Source organism: Morus notabilis, unplaced genomic scaffold, assembly GCF_000414095.1.
Source record: "Morus notabilis unplaced genomic scaffold, ASM41409v2 Scaffold225, whole genome shotgun sequence".
NCBI classification, from domain to species: Eukaryota; Viridiplantae; Streptophyta; class Magnoliopsida; order Rosales; family Moraceae; genus Morus; species Morus notabilis.
The window spans coordinates 4,940-27,068 of NW_010357850.1; the positions used below are offsets into that span (position 1 = coordinate 4,940).

The 22,129-nt window shown below is 37.2% G+C and overlaps 1 protein-coding gene and 1 non-coding gene across 2 annotated transcripts; one reads left to right on the forward strand and one right to left on the reverse strand.

Annotated features, from left to right (window-relative positions):
* Positions 1–381: 381 nt before the first annotated feature.
* On the reverse strand, positions 382–498 carry LOC112094800. The gene has a single exon (XR_002903684.1). It is a non-coding gene; the product is annotated as a U5 spliceosomal RNA (small nuclear RNA).
* Positions 499–8,269: 7,771 nt separating this feature from the next.
* LOC21389157 (peroxygenase) lies at positions 8,270–11,795 on the forward strand. Its single transcript, XM_010090907.2, has 6 exons — positions 8,270–8,412; positions 8,589–8,738; positions 9,092–9,177; positions 10,837–10,931; positions 11,094–11,219; positions 11,514–11,795. The coding sequence occupies exons 1-6, from the start codon at positions 8,295–8,297 to the stop codon at positions 11,659–11,661; spliced, it is 723 nt and encodes a 240-aa protein (XP_010089209.1). The 5' UTR covers positions 8,270–8,294; the 3' UTR covers positions 11,662–11,795.
* The last annotated feature ends 10,334 nt before the right edge of the window (positions 11,796–22,129 follow it).

The window sequence follows — 22,129 nt, forward strand, 5'->3', positions numbered from 1 at the left end:
CGGAGACTAATTATAAAAAGAAAAAGAAAGTTTAAGGAGTTTTGATGACGACTGAATTCTTAATTTCTTGCACATTTTAGATTTTAAATTTGAAGAAATTAATAATAGTACTACTCTTTTGCACGCGCACGCATCGTTAGTGTTTGTTTCAGCTCTGTTTTGTTATTATTATTATTATTATAATAACTATATGTTTGCCATTTTATTATTGTCATTATCGATTTTTCTTTGTATTTTATTTACGGCTGTTTTCCACAGTTCTGTTCAATATTTTATTATCGTTTCCCTTTTTCATGCTATTTAAAATGCTTCCCTCGTTACTTTAAAATTTAATTTTAAATTTTTAAAATAACTTTAAAATCTTTAAACTCAAATTGTGGGTGTCTCCCCGTAGAGAAACACCTCCAAAAATAGGCGTATGCCACTGAATGCGGCGAGCACACGGTATTCTTTAGTAAAAGGCGAAAGAATAGTTCGCTCTGTGCTCACCGCGTGGCTGCGTGGTTTAAAAGAGGAGTCCGCTTGGCATTTTATAGCCACTCTCTTGGTTAATTTCCTTGTTCGTTTCCCATGTGGGACTCTTTTCAAGTGGTGTTATAAGCTCTTTTATATGACGGTCACATTTCTAACTTCACAAAGCCTATTCGATTGAACTTTGAATCTCTTAAAGTGCTGATCTAGGAAAAGAGATACTTCTTATCAAGTTAACTTCCCCAAGAGATTTATTATCTAATGTAGATTAAAAAAAATAAATGGAGACAGAAATCTTGAGGAAACAACTTCCAAAGAGCTCAACGAACATTGGTTATGGCTGAGAATTTTTTCAAGTTATCTGAAATTGCTCCAGATAATTCCTTTTAGAGTTATTTATTAGTTAAGAGCTTTTAAAAGTTTAGTTTCATGTTAAAATTTTCTCAATTCCAAGGCAGTATTTGGTGAGTTTAGCACCACACATTACATGTTTCTGACAAATTTCTAAATGCTCTTTTTTTTTTTTTTATACTTATTCTACTGGGCAAATTATGATTTGTTGGAGACTGGAGTGCAATATTTGCTGTAGATGGTTGGTTTTTCTTGCACATTACAACTCTTTAAAAAAGGGTAAAAAAAAAAAGTTTTTCCTCAAAGGTAAAGTAAACGTCACACTGTTCACTGTTTAGTGACAGCAATTTGACACTCTCTCTTCCATAGTCCATACCCTTTTTACTTCTTATTACCAAACAGAAACAATACTTAATATTAAACCTTTCTTTTTGGTTTAATTAAATTTAAAAGATCTTATAATTCAAGGTCTAACATCTTTATATCTTATAATATTCAATGGAATAATTCTAGGTTTGCGTTGTTCAGTGAATCCTGAAAATACGTTCAGCAAGCATGCTCATACAATGCCTGATAAGTTCACTTTTAAGGAACTCAGACAAATCGGTTTCGATTGCGTACATTTTTCGGCACTCCGTTACACTTTATTTTCTACCGAATGTTTTCAGTTTACTGTAGCTAATTGCAGGTTTGTAGCTAAGCTATAATGAGAAATATTCATCGTATGTACCGTACTCACTGCAGTTGCAATGAATCAACAGGCTATTATGTCTTAATAAGATGTCGGGCAAGTTTACGATAGGAGTTTGTTCGTTTGTTTAGCGAATAACAATCATTTGGGTACAAACTTTACTATGAAAAACGTGTTATAGTTAAGTCATGGCTAATATTGTTAAGGGGACACAAATGGCTAATATATTGTAGTAGATGAGGACTGATCATGTCATCTAGTAATGTTAATAGTCTTTTACATGCATCAATGAGAGTTTGCCAATGGGGAAAAAAAAGCTTAGTGATGATGGTGTTGAATGTTGATGTTAAATTTGTATGTTAAAAAGAGATCAAGGGAATGGAGATTAAAAAGTTGATGAACTTTCTTGGCTAGAGAAGAATTTTGTAAATTTCATAGAAGTCAATGAAGTATTTTCAACAAAAAGATTAAAAAAATAAAGAGCGTATGTGTTGTGTGGGAAAATCCAGGTGACACGTGGATTAGCGACAGCGTTACACGTGGCCCCACTTCTCCTCACAAAGCAACAACCCTCGACGCCTGAAGCTCACTTCCCCCCTTTACGCTGCGAAGAAAGCCCGCCTTAGGACGTCGACCCGTTATGCCGTCGACCCTATGACTCGTGCAAGTTCCCTGACTTGTGCAAATTCCCTATGCCACGGAAGGATCGGCAGCCAGAAGGGGCCACCGCCCGCTTAGCCTAGACGTCAAGGGAAGAACATGGGAGGCGATGCCCGTATCTCCAGAAAGGTGTTTGACACAACCAACTTGCGTCTGGCACTGGGAGATGTCTGCAGTGCAGGCATTAATTACAAGCCTCTAAATTGCCCAACAGTGAACGGTGGAGGGTTACAGGGAGTCTACAGAGTACAAAACCTACGCCCTGGCACCTACGTCTTGCAAAGCCTTGCCGGTAAGAAAATTCAACACCCATGGAATGCGGAACAACTAAAGCCGTACTACCAATAGTGTATGCAATTCTTACGCATCTCAATTATATTTTTAGCAATTTAAATAAATTAATTTGTTCATAAAAATGTTGCTCATATACAAGGAAGGAATTTACCCCTTAATAACATGTATGCTTAAAAAACCAAGGTATATTAAACAGACATGGGGGGCAGTAAGGGGTCTATGGATCACTGAAAAACAAAGACCCCAAGGGGTGAAATTGGACGTCGACTCCTCCAAGGAGGAGAGACGAACACTTAGCAAATTCTAAGGAATTTGCTAAGGAACCAACCCTAAGGGGTGAAATTGGACGTCGACTCCTCCAAGGAGGAGAGACGAGCACTTAGCGAATTCTAAAGAATTTGCTAAGAAACCGACCCTAAGGGGAGAGATTAGACGTCGACTCTTCCAAGGAGGAGAGGCGAACACTTATAAAATTTTAAGAAATTTGCTAAGGCAACTACCCCAAGGGGTAACATAAAATTAAACGTCTTCTCCTCTAAAGAGGAAAGGCAAACACAAGAAAATAATTAGGGCGACGAATCTTGAAAAAGAAATTCAGTAAAATATATAAAAATATATAGCGGTCTTTACAAATAAGAATTAACAAAAAAAAAACTAAGGGCTCTAAGCCTCGCCGCCAGCCGCCGAATCGCCACCAGGCTAGGAAGAGCCGTCGTCATCTGTAGGTGGAGCAACATAAAGAAAGCTCAAGTCCCACTCTGGATGCTCTTGTTTGATCAAAGCGACTATTTGCTCCCCAGCAGACTGAAAGTCCTTGGTGCGAATATCGATGAGCTCCGTGGAAGCCCTGAACTCCTCAATAATCTCCTCGCGCTTGGCGACGAGCATCTCCGAGGCCTCAGCTTCTGTGTCTTTCCTCCCCTCAGCCTTCCCTTTGGCAAAGCATCTCTTTACGGCCTCGGCAACCTCAGCCGCATTCTTCTCAGCTGCTTCAACCACACTCTTCTCGATTGCCTTCGCCCGCCTAGTAAGCTCTTCGACTGCAGCCTTCAAACTGGCCAGCTCGTTCTGAAGATTGGACAACTTGGCTAGTTCGCTTTCCAAACTTGCTAGTTTGGCCACGGCCAAATCCCTCTCCTCGATGGCAGATGAGCATTTAGTTTTGGCATCGTCGAGAAGAGATTTAAGTTTGACTTCCAGGCTGTCCATTTCTTTGCCACGTTCGTCGACCTTAACCAGATTGATGAGGTTGAGGATGGCAAGAACTAGGCCCTGAGAAATTGAAAGTTAGAAAATGAGTTATGAAAGGCGAGTACAAAAAAAAATCCATACGGTCGAGGCTTACATGAATCTGGAAGGATATCTGTTGGTGTTGACGATCCACTAGAGAAGAACGAGAGGCAGAGATCTAGTGCTTGTCGAAGAATGACTCATACAAAGCCTAGAAGACAAGGGAAAAGCGGGGAGGAAGATTCAGCATCGCCCCAATCTCGATGTCAGAGATGTCTGAGACTTAGAAATTGGAGTCCATGACCTTGGCCCCTGGCATGAAAATGCGATCTCTCGGCGCCAGAGGCACCTCAGCAACATCGGGGATTGGGACCACTGGCGTCCAGCTCTCGGTCACTGGCACCTCCTCCCTGCGCACCCTTTTTTGCGCAGGAGCCTCCAACCTTGATCCTGAAGAGCCCCTTGTAGATTTTCTCTTCTTCGGCACCGAGGAAGAAGTACCCGCCTTCTCTTTTCCTTTGGATTTGGGTTGCAGGCTGGGCTGAGGCTGCTGGCTGCCAGGGAGTTGAATCCTTAGCGAAGCCATCTCTGCACAACGACAAGGTCAGAATAAAGTAGACGTGCAAATTATTTAAGCAAGAATGAACGGAGGCGTCGAGCCTAGGAATTTACTTTCATCGTTCAAATGGAAGTACTCTTTGACGAGTAGGGGGTCAAAGGGGTCTGGGAGGTCGAGAATTAGCCCTGCCTCCCTGAGATTTGTCTCGGTCAAAAGAACGTCGATATGACACACGCTTTCTGAGTACGCAAAAGCCGTCTTAACCCTCGCCAACCTGTTATCGGTGAGCTTCAGCCGATCGTGACTAACTGCGTATCAAAAAAGTGGTCAGCATTGTTTTTTAAAAAAAGGGAAGAAAAAGAGAGCACAGGAAAGGCCAAATCCTCACTCATGTTCCCAAACGACGTCTACACCTTCCGACGTCAAGGCCTGCGGTCTTCAGGGTGGAAGTTGAAGGGCCCCCGTACCATAAAAAATATGGGTTTCCACCCATGAGACGACGAGAGAATGCCTTGTATTAACTTCCCAAGTCTGGGCTATGATCGCCCGTGACCACTCAAAAAATACCACCCCGCACACTTGGCGATGTGGCATAGTTTATACATAAACATAAACTCGTCCAGCGATAGATCTAAATCAAACCACTGGCTCCACAAAACCCAGGCGCCGGCAAAACAATACCAAAAATTCGGCGTTAACTGGGCAGGCGAGATGCCATGGTGGTGGCAAAAATCTTTGACAAAGGGATGAATGGGTAAGGTCATCCCTGTCGTAACAACCCTAGTATATACAGGGAGATATCCGGTAGGAGGGAGGCTGGTCCTGAAGTTTACATTCGGAAGGAGATAGTCAAACCATCTCCCGTCGATGCAACCTTCCCTAACTGCCAGGACAATGTCCTTATTCCGAACCCTCGACGCCACAACATCGGTCGTAAAAAATGGCCTGTCTGGGTCTCCGCTCATGGCATCCAGTGGGGCCTCAACCAGTGAAGCGGCAAATCCACATACGCCACCTCCCGTGAGGAGAATCTCACCACCTTCTCCCTCAACCATAAGGTCGACGCTGTCAACCTCTTCACTGGGCTCGGCCGCATGGTCCTCAACCTCTCTCGCTATGGAGTCGTCCTTCGATGAGGAAGATGACCGTGAAATCTCCGCCATAGAAAGGGAGTCGGGTCGTACAACGGACGTCTCCTCTCGACGGGTGGGTTTTGGGGCCATTTGATCTGATTTAAAAAAAAAAGAAACAAAGGAGCTAAGTCAGAATCCTAAGTCGAGGAATGAATGACGTCCGCTCAAGGCGACGACTGTTCAGAACTATAAAGAACCAACAACGCCTAGTTCTCAACAAGACGTCGACCATTCATAAGAAAATAGAAGCAACGAATGTTCATACAGAACTCGTCAAAACCCAGAAACCACAACTGGACCAGAAACAAAAATCAGAAAAGCTACCTTAGGTAGTTCAGGGAAAGCATATGGTAAGTCTCTATCCTTTATTTTCACACCTAGAACATCTAGTCCAAATGGAAAAATAAGTTCAGACGTCAAGCAAAGCAGAATCATAAAGCAACTTACCAGTAATGAAGAAGAGTTTGGAGTCTAGGCGAAATCGGAGACTATGGACCATGCTAGCTTCACAAAGCAACATAAAGGGCGAGGAAAGTAGGTCTCTGAATCTGGAAAAATTTTGGTAGAGTAACGGCAGTTCAAAACTTAGAGTGAAATGGTGGCTTCAGGTCGAGGAACATTTAAAGAAAAATGAGCCCTCGACCCCTGGCCATTGGATGAAGTCCTGATGAATCCAATGGCGGGGCATTCAGTCAGGATCGAACGGTGGCAAACCAAGGCGGGAAGATGAAGGGGCACGATCTAAAGGCTCATATTCATCTTTTCAAAATAAAACCCTACGTTAGTTTGGTGAAGTGACCGATGCGACGGTTACACTTCTCGAAGGAGTTCAAAGCGTCAGGGTATCATTACACGGTAGGCTCGGAATTAGGTTCCCACACCCGAAGCACAGAAAAGTACCCGAACCTAGCTCGAGGCTGTCTGAAAGAGAGCCTCGACCTGGGGGGCAGCTGTTGTGTGGAAAAATCTAGGTGACACGTGGATTAGCGACAGCGTTACACGTGGCCCCACTTCTCCTCACAAAGCGACAACCCTCGGCGCCTGAAGTTCACTTCCCCCTTTACGCTGCAAAGAAAGCCCGCCTTATGGCGTCGACCCTATGACTCGTACAAGTTCCCTGACTTGTGCAAATTCCCTATGCCACGGAAGGATCGACAGCCAAAAGGGGCCACCGCTCGCTCAGCCTAGACATCGAGGGAAGAACATGGGAGGCGACGCCCGTATCTCCAGAAAGGTGTCTGACACAACCAACTTGCGTCTGGCATTGGGAGATGTCTGCAGTGCAGGCATTAATTACAAGCTTCTAAACCGCCCAACAGTGAACGGTGGAGGGTTACAAGGAGTCTACAGAGCCGTAATGGAAGACTAATTGGATGAATGTACAATGCAAAAGGTGATTAGTAGGCTACGGTCTGAGCCTATAAAGGTAGGCCACTCGAGTGCTTTTACCTACGAGATGAACCGCCCACGAAGGAACCCTTAGCTATAAAAGGGGCAAAGCCCCAAACGAGTGGAGGGAGGTGGATTTTTCCTTTTAGTTTGGCTCATTTCATATTAAACCCGAGAATAGAGAGGGAGAGTCATTGTAAAGAATCCAAAAGAAATATAAAGAAAAATGGATGTAGCTCTTCATTAATAGAGTGAACCACTATAAATCTTGTACCTTTATTTTCATATAAGCAAAGTCCTCCCATTATATTTACCACAAACTTCACACACGCTTTACTACATCATTTTCAATATCAAATAAACGCTTTTTAGCCGGTGACCTGCAGGATACCTAAAGGTGACCCGGCGTAATCCTGTTGATGAAATTTCACCGTCAACAGTATGTGTCAATGTTTTTACCAAATATGTACTAGAATCGTTAATCATTCACTACAAGAGTGAAGTTTCTACTGCAAGAATAAACCCAATGGAAACTTAACCATTAAAAACTTAACGGCATAGTGCATTTGTAATATTACACATATAGGGGAAATTAAATGTTGAGTTTTATTGAAACAAAATACTGTTTGAGTTTTTGAAGTTGATTTAAATCTTTTATTTTTATTCTTTATTTTTATAAATAATTTTACAAAAATAAATAGATTAATTGATAAAAAGCGTCACAAACTAAAAAACAATAAAGGAAGTTTCTTTGCAAGAAATATCACTGAAAAATACAAAAATATCATATCATACCAACCTAACGGTACTTCAAACACATTTACTAATGACACTATTATTTTCTTTTGCTCAGCCATAAAATTCCAACTACAAACAAATCTTTGTACCTTTTTCTTGAGTACTCACTCCAAGATGGAATCCTTCTTCTACAGAACGCTATTCATGTCACAGATAATCTAGGAAAATGACACAAATGCCAGTTGTGAAGTCAAAATTTTCACTTGGAGAGAGAAGAATTTTGCAATAATTATATTGGTTTAACAAGTGTGCCGTTCACCAAATTGAGGAAAAAAACTGCGTTGCCTAACTTTGGGATAGCTTGTAATTTGCATCACTTGAAATGCACAAGCTTCATCAAATATGTTACAATCAATACAAACTTAATCTTCATGTTCACAACCAATGCACACCAGCCCGTATGGTTCATGGATTAAAACCATGTGATTAAAATCATTTTTGATTTATGTGTATTTTTTGTGAGAGAAAATACTGTAGCGAACCACGAATCATGATTCAAATCAGGGAACGAATCCCTTTACCAAACGGGCTAGATCTACGTAATAGGAGGGCTTCGTGGATGTTGCATGTATACTACAATTGTAATCATTTTTTCACGTACGTCACTATGATATCTATATACATACATGTATATATTGATTCAAATATGAGGTGGTGTGGTGAGAAATTAGAGTTATAACTTGGATAAGGAATTCAAAAATAATAATAATAATAATAAATGACTGATGATGAGTTGATTAGGGAAAATGAAGCATTGGCAACAGAAGCTCCTCTTGCACCGGTCACTTCAAAGAGAAAGGTCAATGAACACTTGGAAATTTTACTTCCAAAGCCATGTAAGTTTTTCATATTTTGTTTGATCTTTCACTAATTAGTTACTTGTTAGAATTTGGGAATGAGAAATTGTTATTTTGATTTGTACTATGTCATTGTTACAAGTTTATTTTTTTATTTTTTTATAAAACAAGGTGTGAATTGTAATACTAATTTTTTTTTTTTTTTGGTATTTTAGATTTGGCGAGAGCATTGGTTGCTCCTGATATGGAGCATTCAGCAGGAACGGTAGGCCACAAACACAAAGACCAGAGTGTTCTCCAGCAACATGTGGCGTTCTTTGATCAAGATCACAATGGAATAATTTATCCTCGGGAAACTTTTGCTGGTAATTTAGGCTTCGTTGATTTTTAAATTAACTCAAGTTTTTATTACAATATTTTTTTCTCACAAAAATTTAAGTTCAACTTTTTTTGGTATTGTATTTTCTCTTACATGAATTCACTTTTTAATTCAAAGTTTTAATTAGAACGAGGGAAACGAACGAAGTTTAAGATTATTAACACTTGAGTTTTGAGAATATAATATCCTCTTAACTAATACGTTCTCCATACTTCATTTCACTCTTTGTTAATTTGAGAAATAAGCCCTAACCTTTTTGCATTCAATTATTGTCATATTAGAATTTCCCACTTGATAATATTCATTTGTAATATAATTACTCTGTTCAATTTTTATCAGGATTACGTGCCATTGGACTCGATCCAGTTATCTCCTTTATTGCATCCACCCTTATCCATCTAGCTTTCAGTTATCCAACTCTTGATGTAAGTTAATGATTATTATTTTACTTTATCTTAGACCCCGAGTCAAATTTATTTTGTCACTTCTGAACCCTATTTTTTCTTTTAAAAAGAAAATATCGTCCAAGATTGGAGTAAAGACCAAATGTGGAAAATAGGAGATCATAGATATTAAAATTGAAGTTATGGAGCACTAGCTAAATCAGCCCTCATAATTTGAGGGTATAAGTGAAGTTCAGTTATTCTTCAAAAGAGCAAATAATGGCATTTGTTTTTTGGAATAAAAGAAACAGGAAAGGAGACAAATATCTCTTAAAATATATGGGTCTTGATTTTTACCTTTTACTTTTAATTATGATCTTTTTTAGTCAAATAACTATATTAGTCAAAAGGGTATTAATCAAGAGTATTTGGTAAAAATTCAGATTTATGGACTTTAAGAGTAAGTTCGACAATTTTCTTTTTTTTTTTTAAAAAGAAAAGATAAAAAGATTGCTTTTTATATAGGAAAAAAAAAGAAACTTTCGCATTACAAAAAAAAAAGTACATGACTATGAAGGGTGATTGCTACAATTGAATTTGTACGAGGCCAATGACCGAATCCAGACCAAGCAGAGAGTATCGCGTAACATATAATAAATGCGAGAAAAAGTAAATAAGAGACAAAGACACAAAAAATTTATAGTAGTTCCCCTGATAATCCAGGGTACGTTCACTGTAGGGTCTTTGATGCGCTGTCACTATAATTGATGAAAATGACAATGCTTATAGAGAGAAAAGCGGGAAGAGAAAAGTTGGGAATTCGGGAGAATAAGAGAGAAAACAAGGAAAAATAAGCCTAGAACTCCGCTAAATATGCTCTGGGGCGCCTTTGAATGCATGTAGGACTAGGGCTTCGGTTTAAGCGTGGAGGATCCATTATGAGCATGAATGAGGCCTCTATTTATAGGCTTGGTGGCTGAATCTCTATAGGATAAGATCTTCTGTTTGAATTCTGATAGGAGATATCCTGTAGATAAGCCCGAAGTTTGAATATTTGAATTAGGATTGAGTAATCCCTTATCTAGAGGAGATATCCTCGTTTAAATGAGATTCCCTGAGATTTAGAGAGATAATCTCGTGCATAATATAATCTCTATCTGATAACTTGGGCGCCAAGTCGGGCAGCTCGCCAGATGAGCCGTCGATCCATCTAGTCGCGACCCGCAAGTTGTCTGGAGCTCGTGGCTCAATTCTTATGTGCTGGAGTCGTTCTTCTAGGTCATTCCGTGATGTGGGAAGTCTTGGACTCAATAAATGGCTTGTCGTTGCCTGAAGACTCGTTTGACGACATGTCGGGCTGGCGACCTGTCAGAAGCTCCCGGCTGATTCTATAAGCCTATTCTATGATAAATTCTCATTCTCCAAGAAATTGGTGATAAGTGTATGTTGTGAAATGAGGTATGAAATTTGACCTCAACAATGACAATTCTATAGATACTATAAAGTGGGTTCAAAAGATCTTTATTGAGGATCATCGACATTAAACACCATAACTAATAAAACGTGAACCACGTAATGCCGGTCTTTTTTATTTATTTATTTGTGCTATATAATGGATCTAACCTTTTTAGTAGTGTATATACTCAATATTATCGGTGCCATATAACATTGTTCTTAATTTTTATTATTTCTTGCGTTCAGGGGTGGGTCCCTTCTCCTACTCTTCCCATCTACATTCGCAACATTCACAGAGCCAAGCATGGAAGCGATTCTGGCACATACGACACTGAGGGAAGGTAACATACATTGTTGCAGTATAAAGAAGTACTAGTAATGTTGTACTGTTTTTTATTTTTATTTTATTTTAATAAAACTGTATTCCGTTAGTATTCTTCTAACAAAATTACTTGGCCTGTAAACTTATAACAGTAGTACCATGCAATAAAATAAATTTGCAGGTTTATGCCGGTGAATCTTGAGAATATATTTAGCAAGTATGCTGAAAAAGTGCCTGATAAATTAACACTCGGAGAGCTCTGGAACATGACCGAGGCCAATCGCGTTTCATATGATCTCTTTGGCTGGTATATACCATATCCTCCATATCTTCTTGTCGTAATGTTTTACTTTTTTTTTTTTTGGGTACAAAATATGAGGACAATTACGTTTTTTTTTTTTTTTTTTTATTAAAAAAAAAAGTAACAGAGATAAAAAACAAAATTCTAAAATTTGAAGAAAGGCATTACCTCGGTGAGTGACATTTGGCTCCACCACTGAATTGTGGTGATAGAAGTCACTTTTCTATTACAGTAGCAATTTCATATCATACATTACTCTGATCAGTCTAAAATTCCTTGGATTAAATTTGTGGATTTTAGGATTGCATCGAAGCTGAAATGGGGACTTGTGTATTATTTGGCAAAAGATGAACACGGATTTCTGTCTAAAGAAGATGTTAGGAGCCTTTTTGATGGAAGTTTGTTCGAGACTTTAGCGAAGAAGCGCTCCGGTGGTGGAGTGAAGTGAAGATGGGATAAGTAGGCAATGTTATGTGCTCACCAGTCACTGTTGTTGCCTGTTGTTTCATGCGATGAGAAATTTAATAAATAATTAGCGTTTCTTATTGTTTGTTGTTGTTATAGTTAATATCATGTATTATCACGAGGAATAAGACACTATTTCATGTGTTGTATTCAATTTTATTGTATACAAAATATTGTCTTAATAGCTAAGAAGTGACGAGCTGATCCTATTTGTTGAGATAAAACGGAGAGTACCATTTTTCTTTTGGAAAGAAATGAAGAATATATATTTGAGATAACAAGAAATTGAACTATAATGTCGGCATAGGACTTGACTCATTTATCTAGACAAAAATGTAAAGCGAAAAAAAAAGGTAGGATATAAATCTAAAGGTGGATTTAGACATGAAATTACCGCTTGGTAAAAGACCATTTACTTTTGAAAATAAGAATTAGAAACATGAACTTTCATTTCAAAGAGCCACAACAAATTTATCTAGGTAAAGTAATCATGCCTAAAAAGATGAGGAAAAAAATACTACAGACTTCCAAGGAAGGATCAATTATGAAAAGCTGATTTTGACATAAAATTTAGCAACAATTAAGCTACAAATAGACCTGTAAGTATGGATTGGGCCAAGTAGGCCAATTCGAAAATCGTCACAGTTGACTCGTTCTCAGTCTGACCCACTTAAGTGTCTGGGGTCGGGCCATGTCTATATTTTAGGCCTAAAGTCTTTTCGGGCTGGCCCCAGTACTCTTCTTTTTTTTTAATCCTTATAAAAGGCCCAACCTAGTCATAGCTCTTGTAATGACCAAGAAAATCCTAATATTAATTAGTGTAATTTATGTAATTAAATCATGGATTTTCTAGATAATGACATGTTTTGTAATGTAGGATTTATGGAATTAATAATATTATTTCAAAATTCTATATAAAAATTTATGTCAAAAATTTTTATGTTTTGACTGGGTCGATAATCCTCACCGCGATTCAAGACAGGAGAAATTTTTTATTTGACTATGACTCGTAATTCTATTCATAAGAATTTCTAAGTACTATATAGTGTTAGCACTGCTTTGAGAAGCACTCTAACATTTAAATAAATCCTTAATTGCCAATTAATAAAATCGATGTTACCGGAGTCGTGTTTTCGGTAAAACTGTAAAGCTGGGCTCAGAAATCGACATTGTCGATTATTATGTTTTACTGAGAGTTTAAGACACATATGTTAAACTCAGATTTTAAGTTATTTTAAGACAAATTTTAAAGTCTAGAAACATCCTGAAAAATCTACGCAATTTTAAATTTAAAACGGTGTTAATTTCTTCCGAATATAGTGTTGGACTGTGATTTAAACAGTGGATTGAAAACTGTTGGAAATTATTTACCCTGTTAACTTATCTAGAAATTACTATCAGTACAAATTCAATCAGTTTAAAAAGGAATCTTTAGGAGATAAAATAGAATTTAACCTTGATATGACAAGAGTTTTAAGTCATCATTAAGTGTAAATTTTCTCTATCTTCTCACTAGTATGATCAGCCATACTAAATATTTTTTTAATCAAATTCTAGTCTATAGAGTCTATTAAGAAGGCCTTAATTAGTGATAAGTTTGCTTAGCTATTTGTCTATATATACACCACTTAGAATTACCACTTAGAATTAAGCTCACTTTTACCATTTCTTTATTTTTTTTCACTTTCTCTCTCTTTTCCCCTTGTTTGGTTGTACTCCTCAAGTTTTCTCTCTCAAATCACTTCCTCACACAAGGAAGACTTCAAACCACAATCTAGAAGAAGGAGAAGGAATTCGTGTAAGAATTCCTAACACTTTTAAGGATAAAGATCAAACTTTTCTCTTTTAATTTTCTTTGTTTAAAGTTCCAACTTTTCCTTAAATGTTTAAATCTTTGAAGGAATTTCTCACTTTGGTGGTCAAAACCATTCCTCTCTTAAGGTTTGTGGTAAGATTTTTTAAAACTTATCTTGATCATTTCAACTTTAAGAACAAAGTTTGGTTTGGTTACAAAGTTTGTGCTTCTATTGTTTATATGTGTTTCAAAAGGTTAGATCTTCACATGCAAGGAGTTTTAATGTTAGATCTATGTTTTTGAATTTATATTTTATGGTCTAAGATTGTTGTTTTGTGTGTTTAGAAAAAGGTATAAGCTTTTCATGTTAATTTTAAGAGGTTAAAGATGAAAAAAAAAATTAAGTTGACAAGTTTCTGTTTTAGTTCAAAAACTTTTAGTCCACTTTGATTTAAAATTTGAAGCTGTTAGAGACCAAATTAAGAAAAAAGCTACTTCACGAAAGTTGTAGATCTCGACGTGTTGAACATTTTTTTGTGACTGAGAAAAATCTCAATTATGCTTCTAAAATGTTTTTTAGACGTTTTTCTAAAAATGTCTAGAATTTCATAAAAACCATCCAAAACTGTTAATTCGAGTTAGTTTCGGTTTTACTGTTTTTGGATCCTTTAGGACAAGTCTTAAAAGGTTTCAACTTTACAGATAAATCTCCATGACTGTAAAAAATCACAATTCTAACTTTAGGACGCGTTTTTGGGCTGTTTTGAAAAAAATGCGCAAAATAATATTTATGCAGCCACTATTTTTAAGATTTCAGGCCGTTCCGAGACTAAATCTCATTTTTTACGTAACACGAAACTTTTAGATCATGACGAAATGAAGAAACTTCACAAAACTCAAATTTTAAGAATCCAACTCTAATACGTAGTTAATTACAGATTAAGGAAAAATAGAAAAGTTATCTGGTAAGATTTAAAACTGTTTAGATTTCTAGCGAAGAATGTTTTCCGAAACGTTTGAATCCAAGTTTTATAAGAGTTGAAAGTTTAAGACAAAATTTAATAAACGAGGCTAAATAGAAAATTTTAAAAGGTTTATAAACTTATGATTATCTTCTAAAAATAATCACTAAGTGCTTACCGGCACCAATTTCTAGTGACCAACAATATTACAATTTTGGGCACGCTAGTGTAAAGAAATGTTGTAGACTAATGGGCATTTTGAGCCCAATTTAAGAAATCATATGAATTGGTAACTTAGACCTAGACCATGGTTTAGATAACTAATTAAAAGATTAAGTTATCAACCTAGGATTGATTAGCCAAGGTAATTAAGAAAAATTATACGATAAGGATTTGTTAACATAATCCTTGTAATATGTAAGATGTCAAATGATTCTTATTTAATAAGGAAATATTTTTTAAGTATAGGAATAAATTCCTGAATAGAGTAAGCTAAATAGACTAGCTTATAATAAGTCAAACTCACACCATCAATGGACACAGTAGTAGAGGTTAATCTCGGCAAGTAATATAGTCCCGAACTTAACTGATAATAGATAAGTGGGAATCTCACCCACAGTATGAATAAGTTTAAAAACAAAATGTTATACATGTTTTATGTATATGTTTATGCTTAAAGTTATAGTATGTGATGCCATGATATATCGCATGTTCACTATTAAGATCCTCTCACCATGCTCAGCGAAGCTTTCGCTCTGATACCATATTAGAGAATATTGGAGAAAGTGGAAGAAGAAAGATTCATTTCTCATTCATCTAAAAACATGCGAGTACTATATTCTTGAGAGGAAATGCACACACCACGTGAATAAGTCCAGCTCAGCAATTGAGAAGAAAACAAACAAATAAATAGCTAATTAGTCCATTACTTTATTCTATTTACAAAAGGATCCCAACTATTCTAATAGAAACAGGAATGTTAGTTGGCGAATCTGGAATTGGATTATCTTCTTTCGTGTTTTCAATTGCTTTTTTAACATTTTTGCAGAATCCGTTTGTACCTTTATTTCGTTTTAGTTCTTGTGAATTAATTTGTAGCACAATTACAGTGATCAAAAGCTTATGATCGAAAAATAGAGTTTGTTATTATTGTATAGTTATTATTAGAATGATCAGTATCTAAGATCATGTTTTGGATCCTTTGGTTATTTGATTGTTTATGTTTTTTATGTTTTGTTTAAATTGGATATTTTGATCCTTAAGTTATTTGATGGCTATTTGATGGGTCATTTGCTTTACTTTGTGGCTATGCATATATGATTTCCCTTTTCATGTTTCCAATGGTTTAATATTTCCCTCTCTCAAATGGGGGAGACGTTATTGTTGAATGCACCAAGTTGTTATATACACATTCTCAAAATGTTTGGTTATTCATTCAAAAAAAAAAAAAAGGAATGGTTATCTTTGTTCATATGTAGATACACCATCTTTACATGGAACTGACCTTCCTTTAGCTAACACATTTTATTCAATTTTGTTGTTTTATTTTTGTACTCAAATGTGTGTCAAAATTTGTTCATTAACAGAGTTTTCATTATAAAGGTGTGTTTTGATAATCATATCATTTTGAGTATGTGAAAACACAACCCCAAAACAATATGATTGTTGAAACACACACTTATAAATAAAGGCATATGTTAAAGAGCAAACTCCGTTACAAATTTGACCGTAAATTACACTCATAACATCTAAATTAAGTATTACTTTTTGACTTTAACAGATTAAGGATTTGTTGTATTTTAAAGGCAATTTTCAAGAAAATCGGTGTTTTTTTTTTTCACAACTCAGACTTTATTACTACAATGTATCTCTTACAAAAATTTAAATTTATTAACTTTTTTACCCCATATTTTTTCTCACATAAGCAACTCAACTTCTCAACTTGAATTTTGAAACAAACATGCTACTTTTGTTACAGTGTTTCCGTTATTGATTTCTATTCGAACCGGTTAAATAACACCTTAAAAAAAGTGGATTTCACATTTTAAATTTTAAATTTCATTTTTCTACCCAAAATATTTTCTTTTTTACTATCTCCTGCTTTTCACAATTAGTGCTAAAAGAACACGATATATAGGGCCCGTTTGGTAATGTTTTCAAAATGGTTTTATTTTTTGTACAAAAATAAAAATGAGAATGTTTTGAAAATCATTCTGAAACCGATTCTGAAATTACGTTTGGTGGTCTTTCAAGAGACTGATTTGAGTATGATAAAAAAGTAAAATCGTGTTTGGCTACATTTATATTTATTTTGAGTACATGTAATTAATAATCTTAGATTAATATATTAAGTAATTAATAATTGATAATTATTTAGCAAATAAAAATTAATATATTAATATTATAATAATAATAATAATAATAATAATAATAATAGATAAATTATCATTAATGAGTACATTAGTAATTAAAAAATATATAATAAATTAATATGCTAAGTAATTAAAAAATAGTAATTAGTAATTAATCATGAGCAATTACTATGTTAGTAATGTACTCATATTTATTAGATTATAAGTAATTAATAGTGTATTAAGAAAAGTAATTTGTATATACATAATTTATTAATATTTCGTTTACTACTTAAATTATTAACTTTTAGTTACATAATTACATAATTAGTTAATTAATTACTAATTTTTATTTAATAATCTATTATTTGATATATCACAGGATCAATTTTTAGTAATTATTTTTTTAATGATTAATTACTAATTATATATTATTAATTATTTTTTATTAGTATATTATATATTGATAATTATATATTAATTGTGTAATTACTATTTATTTTTTACTTACCAACTATTTATCAATTAATATATTTTCATTTATTGATATATTAATTATTAATTATTTAATCTATTATTACTTGTTTTATTATTAATATGTTATATAATTAATTTTTAACTAAATAATTTATTACTATATTATTTATTATTTTATTAATAAAATTAAAAACTTAATAGTAATAAATTAATATTTAATTAATAATTAAGTAATTATTATCTATTTATTAGTTATTAAATATATCTACATATTAATTATTAATTAATATGTAATATAATTAATAGTTAATAAATTATTTAATATAACTTTATTAATAAATACTAAAAAATGAAAATAAAAAGAAAAAATAACTCTTAATCACTTTCTATTTTTTTTATAAAAATTATTGTCATTGTTTTTTTGTTTTCATTATGACGTGCATAAACATTTTTAAAAACAATTCTAAACGCACTTATGTAAGTTTTGGGTTTTATTTTTTATGTCCATCTCTTTTTTCTCTATCTTTTGCTTTGTTGCTTTGTTTTTCTTTTGCTCATGGGTTATTTCGTTTCAGTTTCTGTTGCCAATTGAATTCCGTCAACAGAAATATGCCGGCTTACCCGCTGGTATTCCGTCAGGTTACCGGCTGGAAATTAACAGTATATTTGAAATCAAGCTGTGAAGTGTTTGTTGTGTTTGGTAAGCATGAGTATAACACTTGAATGAGAGGACATGCGAGATCTATAGTGGCTCACTCTGTTAATGAAGAGCTACATCCACTTATGTATGATATATTTCTCTTGGACTCCTTACAATTTACATGCACGTACATTCTCTCTATGGTCTAATGCTCGAGCGGCCCCCCTTGTGTATGGGGCTTTGCCCCTTTCATAGCTCAAGCTTCCTTCGTGGGTGGTTTTCCTTCGTAGGTAGAAGTACTCGAGTGGCCTTACCTTTCTAGGCTCAGACCGTAGCCCACTAATCACCTTTTAGACTGTTCACTTAGCCAATTGGTCTTCTATTACGGCTCTGTGGATTCTTGTAATCCTTCACTACCCACTGTAGGGCGGTTTAGGAGTTTGCAATTAATGCCCGTATTGCAGACGTCTCCCACCTCTAGATGTAACTTGAGATGTCAGGCTCCTTTCTGAAGAGTATTCCCCTCGCCGTCTGTGCCGCGTAGACCTCATGTCCTTTCTGACAGTCGACCCTTTCCAGAGGAAGTGTTGCATAAGTTTGACGGCACAACTAGTCGACGCCCTAATTTGGGCCTTTCTTGGCTTCGAGGGGAAGTGAGCTTTAAGCGTCGAAGGTTGTTACCCTTTGAAGGAAAGTAGGGCCACGTGTCATGTTGTCACTGTTCCATATGTCACCCACATTTTCCCACACAACAGCTGCTCCCCAGGTCGAGGGTTTCCTCTAGACAGCCTCGAGCTACGTTGGGTGTCCTTCTGTGGCTCGGGTGTGGGAACCTAATTCTGAGCCTTCTTTCGTAATGATAGTTCTTGACGCTTTGACTTTCCTCGAGGAACATAACTGTCACGTCAATCAGTTCACTAGGCTGACGTATGCTTTATTTTTTTTTTTTTGAAAAGGCAAATATAAGCCTTTTGATCATGCCCTCTCACCTTCCCGCCTTTGTTTGTTGCCGTTAGATCTGGGCAAGATGCCCCTTCCATTGGATTTTATGAACTTAATCTGACAGCTATGGGTAGAGGGCTTGCTCTCCTCGGTGTTTTGTGAAGCTATCTCAGAACCCGTCTTTGCCCAGATTCTGTCTTACAGGTAAGCTTTAATGATTGCTCATTTGTATTTGTTTTAATGACTTTCACTGTCTTTCCTATCGAACCATAGATATGTTACTATGTGAAATGTAGGGGATAGATACCTTACCATTCGCTTTGCCTGAACCAGATAGGATAGTTTTTCTGATTTCTAGCTAATTGCGGTCTCTAACTCCTGGTTTCAAATGAACCTTGTTTGTTTATGAACATTCACCGTCACCACTTTTGTATGAATGGTCGTCGTTATGTTTGAGGGATGCTAGTGGTAATTGAGCAGTCGTCGCTTTAGTATGGTCGTCGTTTGCTTCTTCCTCTCGACTTAGGATTTTGACTTAGCTTCTTGTCTTTTTCACCACCAGAACAATGGCCTCAAACCCTACTCATCGAGAGGACCCGTCCGTTGTGCGACCAGACTCCCCTTCCATGGTGGAGATCTCATGGTCATCTTCTTCATCAGACGGCAACTCAATATTGAGTGAAATAGAAGAATACATGGCCGGACCAAGCGAGGGTTTTGGCGACGAGTTTGACAGCGTCGACCGTATGCTGGAGGAAGAAGTAAATAAGATTCCCTTCACAGGAGGTAGCGTAAGTGGGGTCGCCGCTTCAATGGTGGATGCCCCCTTGGCTGCTACAAGCGGCAACCCAGACAAGCCATTTTTTACGGCTGATGTCGTGGTGTCAAGGGTAAAAAATAAGGATATTATTCGGGCTGTTAAGGAAGGTTGTATCGACGGGAGGTGGTTTGAGTACCTTCTCCCGGATGTACATTTTAAGACCAGCATGCCTCCTACCGGGTATCTCCTCGTGTATACTCAGGCTGTTACGGCGGGGATGACCTTACCAGTACATCCCTTCGTTATAGACTACTGCCATTTTTATGGCATCTCTCCTGCCCAATTAGCACTGAATTTTTGGTACTGTTTTGCCGGCACCTGGGTTTTTTGGAGCCAGCGGTTTGATATGGATCTACCGCTGGCCAAATTTATGTTTATGTCCAAATTATGCCACGTCGCCAAATATGAGGGGTGGTATTTTTTGAGTGGACATGGGCAATCCCAGCCTAGGCTTGGAACGCTGATACGAGGTATTCCCTCGTCGTCACATGGGTGGAACCCCATGTTTTTCATGATTCGGGGGCCTTTTAATTTTCACCCCGAAGACCGTATGCCCCGCCGAAGGGAGGTGCAAACTTCATTTGGGAATATGGGTGAGAATTTGATACTTCGTTCCTTTCCCTTTTCCCTTCTTCTCCCTTTTTCCCTTTTTTTTAAAACGCTGACAGTTCTTTTATCCTTCAGTCAGCCACGATCGGCCGAAACTTTCTGGAAATATATTGGCGAGGGCTGAAAAGGCCTTTTTGTACCCGGAAAAGGTTCACCATATCAACACTCTTTTAACTGAATCCAACCTCAGAGAGGCAGGGTTGATTCTTGACCTTCCAGACCCTTCTGATCTTCGCGCCGTTCATGAATATTTTCATTTAAGCGACGAAGGTAAGCTCCCGGACTTGGCTTGATGCTCCCTTTAATCTTATTTGGCATAACTGTTCGTTGACTACATGCTGACTGGTCATTTGTACAGAAATGGCTTCTTTGAGAATTCAGCTCCCAGGCAACCAGCAGTCTCTGCCCATCCGCAGTCTCAATCTAAAGGGAAAGAAAAAGCCAATTCCTCTTCTCTAACGTCGAAGAGAAAAAAGGTCGCAAAGGTTTCTTCGGGGTCAGGGGCGGAAGTTCCTGCGCCTAAAAGATGGCGTAAAGAGAAGGCACCGGCGACCGGGACTTGGACACCGGTAGTTCTGATCCCCGAAGTTGCTGGTATGCCTCCGGCGCCTAGGGAACGCGTGATTATGCCGGGTGCAAAAATTATGGATTCCAACTTCCAAGTCCCGGATATTTCTGACATCGAGATTGGGGCCACGATGAAGCTTCCTCCCCGCTTTTCCCTCATCTTCCAGGCCTTGTACGAATCATTCCTTGAGCCGCACTGGATCTCCGCCGCTCAGTCTTCTCTGGTGGATCGTCAGCGCAAGCAGATTTCCTTCTAGATTCATGTAAGTTTTGACTGTGCTTTTTTCACTTTTGGATTCGTCCTTTGTATCTTTATTCTGAGTCCCAATTTTCTCAAGGCCTAGTCCTTGCCATTCTCAATCTTATTGATCTAGTCAAGGTTGAGGAACGTGGCAAGGAGATGAACAGCCTGGAAGCCAAGCTTACCTCTCTTCTTGACGCTGCCAATGAAAAGTGCTCGTATGCTGTCGAAGAGATGGATGTAGCTGTGGCCAAGCTAGAGAGTTTGGAAGGAGAACTGGCCAAGCTGTTGAGTCTTGAAAATGAGTTGGCCAGTTTGAAGGCCGCGGTTGAAGAGCTTACAAAACGTACGGAAGCCTTTGAGAAGAAATCAGCTAAAGCTACGGAGGCTATGAAGAAGTGCTTTGCCGAGGGAAAAGCTGAAGGGAAGAAAGAAGCTGAAGCCGAGGCCTCAGCAATGCTCGACGCCAAGCATGTAGAGATTATTGAGGAGTTCAAGGCTTCTCCGGAGCTCATCGACATTCACACCAATGACTTTCAGTCTGTTGGTCAACAAATTGTCGACCTGATCAAGCAAGAGCATCCCGAGTGGGATTTGAGCTTCCTTTATATTCCTCCTCCTCCTGCTGACGACGGCACTTCTTCTCCGCCTGATGGTGATGACTCGGCGGCTGGCGACGATGCTTAGGGTTTTTCTCTTTTTTTTTATAATGTTATATGTTGATACATTTTTTTATAATATTTGGAATTTCCTTTCATTTTATGTTTTTTTTAAGATAGTAGATTTCATAGTTGTTTGTCACTTTCCTTACTCCTTGGGGTCATCGTCTTAGAAAATTCCATAAAATTTTCTAAGTTTTTGCCTCTCCTCCTTGGATGAGTCGACGTTATCTTCACCCTTGGGGTTGTCACCTTAGAAAATTCTGTAAAATTTTCTAAGTGTTCACCTCTCCTCCTTGGAGGAATCGACGTTCTCTTTACCCCTTAGGGTCGTCGCCTTAGAAAATCCGTAAAATTTTCTAAGTGTTCGCCTCTCCTCCTTGGAGGA

Excerpts from the sequence above, each read along its gene's own strand:
- LOC21389157 (XM_010090907.2), top strand. The coding sequence starts at position 8,295 with ATGACTGATGATGAGTTGATTAGGGAAAATGAAGCATTGGCAACAGAA. Across the intron at positions 8,739-9,091 it reads TCCTCGGGAAACTTTTGCTG|GATTACGTGCCATTGGACTC; the intron begins GTAATTTAGGCT and ends AATTTTTATCAG. Across the intron at positions 11,220-11,513 it reads TCATATGATCTCTTTGGCTG|GATTGCATCGAAGCTGAAAT; the intron begins GTATATACCATA and ends TGTGGATTTTAG.